We start from the raw sequence: 4,977 nt of genomic DNA on the forward strand, positions 1-4,977 counted from the left end.
TGTGGGGGATCATCATCTTCTTCTTCTATGACTATTCCTTCTCCTTCTCCTGGTACAGCAATAGGATCTGAGAATTGAGGCCTAAGGATCTTCTTTTTCTTCTTCCTTAGATAAAACCTTGGTGGTTCTTCAGGTTCTTCTGGTGGATAGAACTTTGGAAGAGCAGTACAGCTCTGCTTCCTGTTCTTCTTTTAACTTTTTTTCTTCGAAATTGTTGGTAATCCTGTGTTAAAGGACAATTTATTCAAATTAAATAAAATAACTGGTTGAACTAAATACTACTCTTTAATTTGCTCTTTTGAGAGCATAGTCACTTTTTTTTAAGTCGTTGTCTTATACAAAATACAAGTAATAAAGTGTCCCGTAAAGTTTGACCATGTATTTTCACAAGGTTATTTCATAACTTTCCTTGACTCTTGCGTTGTTTACTTTATATTCTACTAATAGTAGTAGTAATCTAATTTAGAGTTAAGAAAAAGGATAATGTAATTTATTATTATTGGCACTTGCATTACATGTTGTTTATAGTAGTGTTGCTGTATTCATGATTTCTCATTAATGTATATTCCTCTAAAGTATTAATGAAATAAATATAACTTGAGACATCTGGGAAATTAAAGCAAGGAAAAAAAAATATTTTGGGTCTCTAGAGAATTATTAAAGATAGATAAAGACTCAAAGTTAACATAACAATACAATAAACTGATAATATAAATTAAAATAATGTAAAGCTGACATGTTTGTCTTGTAATAATTAATTTCGTGACATATGACCCAAAATATTTTTTAAATATAAAAAAAGATAATTAATCTAAATAAAAATAAAAGAAAAAAAGCGTTGAATTTTGACATATTCAATATTCTAATGTAACTTTGATTTGCAATTTTGTTTGCAATTACGGTTTTTAAAAAAAACACCAATAACTATTTTTTTATCTAAATATTTTTCATAGAAATAAAAATTAATTATTTAATTTATAATTATAATTAATTTTTTTTAATAAAAATATATAAAGAGTACATAAAATATAACCATCAAATTAAATTTAATGATATTTTTTTAGAATAACTAATAAAAAATTTATTTTATTTAGACCATAATTTTTTAAAGAACATGTAGATAAAGCGATGTCTAATATTTATTGTTACAAAGAAAACGAATATTTTGGACGGTCAATAGAAGCTAATAAAATTTTATTGGAACTGCATGACACACCTTAATTTCAATGGAGTCGTAATTAAAATTTATATTGTTTAATTTTATTTTTATAATATATTAATTATGTATATATATTTTATATATCTATAGTCAAACTCAATCCAAATAATTTATGAGCTATTTGTATAACACTATACAATTTTATTACTGCCTATATAATTTAGGAATATGATTTGTGGAGAGACACTCAATATTATTGCCACATAACAATTATTTTATCTTATACTAATTAATTTATAATTTTTCTCTTATTTTTTTAAAATTTATTTTATTTTATTTTATTTTAATATCAAACACTTAATATAAATTAGTTATTTAATTATGATTATAATTATTTTTTTTTGTGAGAATACATAAAAAATACATAAGATATTATTACTAAATTAAAGTTTAGTTATTATTTTTTTTGGTAGAATAACTAATAAGGAGTTGTTTTTAAACCATGATTTTTTTATTAATGTCTACTATTATTAAAAAAACGAATATCTTAGACAGTATTATCTAAATAGAAGCATTATCAAGTTTTACCGAAATTGTATGACGCACATTTTTCAATTAATAGAGAGTATAACTATTTATCAAATAATTTACGAGTTATTTTGGTATTTTGTAATTATCAATTGGTCATCATTAGTGTTTTTAATGGTATGAAATTACATCTAATGGTGGAGAGATCACTCATTTTAATTAGTTATTTAATTATGATTATAATTATTTTTTTTGTGAGAGTACATAAAGAGTACATAAGATATTATTACTAAATTAAAATTTAGTGATTATTTTTTTTTTGTAGAATAATTAATAAGGAGTTGCTTTTAAACCATGATTTTTTTATTAATGTCTACTATTATTAAAAAAAACGAATATCTTAGACAGTATTATCTAAATAGAAGTTACCGGAATTGTATGATGCACATTTTTCAATTAATAGAGAGTATTACTATTTATCAAATAATTTACGAGTTATTTTGGTGTTTTGTAACCATCAATTGATTATCACTAGTGCTTTTAATGGTGTGAGATTACATCTAATGGTGAAAAGATCACTCATTTTTATTTTGATGGTTAAGTGCTATCAAAAAATTTATTTTATTTTATTTTATTTTAATATCAAACACTTAATATAAATTAGTTATTTAATTATGATTATAATTATTTTTTTTATTAGAGTACATAAAAAGTACATAAGATATTATTACTAAATTAAAGTTTAGTGATTTTTTTTGTAGAATAACTAATAAAGAGTTGTTTTTAAACCATGATTTTTTTTATTAATGTCTCCTATTATTAAAAAAACGAATATTTTAGACAGTATTATCTAAATAGAAGCATTATCAAGTTTTACCGGAATTGTATGACGCACATTTTTCAATCAATAGAGAGTATTACTATTTATCAAATAATTTACGAGTTATTTTAGTGTTTTGTAACCATCAATTGGTCATCACTAGTGCTTTTAATGGTGTGAAATTACATCTAATGGTGAAGAGATCACTCATTTTTGTTTTGATGGTTAAGTGCTGGCCAGAAAACATAAAATTGCTAGCCCCTAAACTTTTTCTTCACTTTTTATGGAAGTAGCCACCTTATAACAATTGGTTCATCCCCCTGCGATCGGCACCACTATTCTTCTACCTGGTTTTTTTAGCTGTTGTGTATGGACCGGTTCAATTTGGATTGAATCTTGCAAGATGTAATTCTGTCCGAATCAGCCGAACCATCCCTATGAACCGGTTCAATTTGGATTGAACCTTGCAAGATGTAATTCTGTCCGAATCAGCCGAACCATTCCTAAACCATTTTTTTTAGATTGGTTCGGTCATCAGAATGTGACTTGTAGTGGTGATGCTAATAATAGATAGAATATAGTGAGAATAATAGCAATCAAACATTCAAACATCATGTGGTGGACCCGCACTAAATAGAAAAAGAAATTGCATGCGGTGTTGGGCAAGGTAGGCCGTTTCTAGTACAGGTTTGTTATTTTGTTTGATATGTATAGAAATAGGTCTTGAAGCGTGGTAGTGGAAATGGGAGATGTGATCGATTCACAAATAGCAAGTATGATACCATAAAAACTTGTCATTCACAAATTTAATCAAAATAAATAATTAATTGAATTGAATCGAAACAATATCAGAATTCCATACTTTGTGCTTAAGTAGTGTTATACACAAGCTTGGCTGAGACACAAGAAGGGATCGAATACTTTTCTTGTTCGTTTTCTTCTTTTTAATCCAAAAAGATGAAAGAAAAAAAAAGTTTCTGAGAAAACCAAAGCATCCAAAAAGCAACCCTGAGTTACCTCACTGGGTCATTCTGTTTTTGTCGATTGTTACAAGAAATTGCAAATAATAAATATCCAGATTACAGTGATTTCAGTAATACAGTTCATTTAGATAATTAGATATAGAATTCAAACTACGTGGCCTGAATCAGAGGGACCTTGCAGGAAAATAATTAGAAAGACGAACACCAATGAGTACTTTATTATGAATGGATAAAAAATTTGATATTATTAAACATAATTTTAAGTGGTGAGTTGAAGGAACCTCTGAGCCATGGGATGGTTGGCTTGGGAGAGTTGGTTAGGGTTTAGAATCTCAACAATCTCACCATCAACGATGAGGCAGACGACGTCAGCAATCCTCTGTATTTGTTTGATGCTGTGAGACACCATAATCATGGTCATGCCACTATTCTTGTTGAGCTTCAACAGTGCAGCCTCTATATTCTCCGTGGAAATAGGATCTAAAGCACTCGTTGGCTCATCAAGCAGCAAAACCTCGGGGGAATTAGCAAGAGTTCTGGCCAGCGCAACCCTCTGTGCTTGACCCACTGACAACTCCGCCGCCGACTTATGAAGGAAGGAAGCGTCCAAGTCCGCTAGCATCAACAGTTTACATACCTCAACATCTGAAAGCTTCTTCCCGCTGAGGCTGGGGCCGTACCTCACGTTGTCGGCTACGGTGCCTTCGAAGAGGGCGGGCAGCTGGAACAGCATGCCGACTTTGCGGCGGAGGGAGAGCACGTCGAGCTGGCAGATGTCCCGGGAGTCGAGGAAGACGGAGGCTGAGGGAGGCTCCCAGAGGCGGTTGAGTGCCCTGAGGAGCGTTGACTTGCCGCTGCCACTGGGGCCTATGACTCCCACTATGACGCCCTTTGGGATTTCCAGACTGATGCCCTTCAGTATTGGGACCCCTGCATCCGACACTCTCCGAAGATCGCGTACCTCCATTTTCGGGTGTCCTTCGCCATTCTCCACCTCCAAAAGCTGCTCCTTCCACTCATCTGTAATTCAAAAACACAGTCATCAAATCAATGAACAAGTGATCCATCAAATGAAAGTCGATCAAACTTACTTTACCTATCAGAGAAGACATACTTGCTATTTTGTGAATCGATCACATCTCCCACTTTTACCACCACCACGCTTCAAGACCTATTTCTATCCATTTCAAACAAAGTAACAAACCTGTACCAGAAACGGCCTACCTTGCCCAACACCGCATGCAATTTATTTTTCTATTTAGTGCGGGTCCAGCACATGATGTTTGAATGTTTGATTGCTATTATTCTCACTATATTCTATCTATTATTAGCATCACCACTACAAGTCACATTCTGGTGACCAAACCAACCTAAGAAAAATGGTTTAGGGATGGTTCGGCTGACTCGGACAAAGTTACATCTTGCAAGGTTCAATCCAAACTGAATCGGTCCATACACAACAGCAAAAAAGAACCAGGTAGAAGAAT

General features: G+C 31.4%; 1 protein-coding gene across 3 annotated transcripts; it reads right to left on the reverse strand.

Moving 5' to 3' along the window:
• Positions 1–3,501: 3,501 nt before the first annotated feature.
• LOC130932601 (ABC transporter I family member 17-like) lies at positions 3,502–4,768 on the reverse strand. 3 transcript variants are annotated; one of them, XM_057861954.1, is made up of 2 exons: positions 4,587–4,768; positions 3,502–4,510 (listed from the first exon to the last, which is right to left on the reverse strand). In XM_057861954.1, the coding sequence occupies exons 1-2, from the start codon at positions 4,600–4,602 to the stop codon at positions 3,750–3,752; spliced, it is 777 nt and encodes a 258-aa protein (XP_057717937.1). In that variant the 5' UTR covers positions 4,603–4,768; the 3' UTR covers positions 3,502–3,749. The 3 variants fall into 3 exon arrangements, with proteins under 3 accessions (XP_057717937.1, XP_057717938.1, XP_057717939.1); XM_057861955.1 differs by having other exon boundaries at positions 4,605–4,765; XM_057861956.1 differs by having other exon boundaries at positions 4,582–4,734.
• Positions 4,769–4,977: the final 209 nt, after the last annotated feature.

Source organism: Arachis stenosperma, chromosome 6 (genome assembly GCF_014773155.1).
Source record: "Arachis stenosperma cultivar V10309 chromosome 6, arast.V10309.gnm1.PFL2, whole genome shotgun sequence".
NCBI classification, from domain to species: Eukaryota; Viridiplantae; Streptophyta; class Magnoliopsida; order Fabales; family Fabaceae; genus Arachis; species Arachis stenosperma.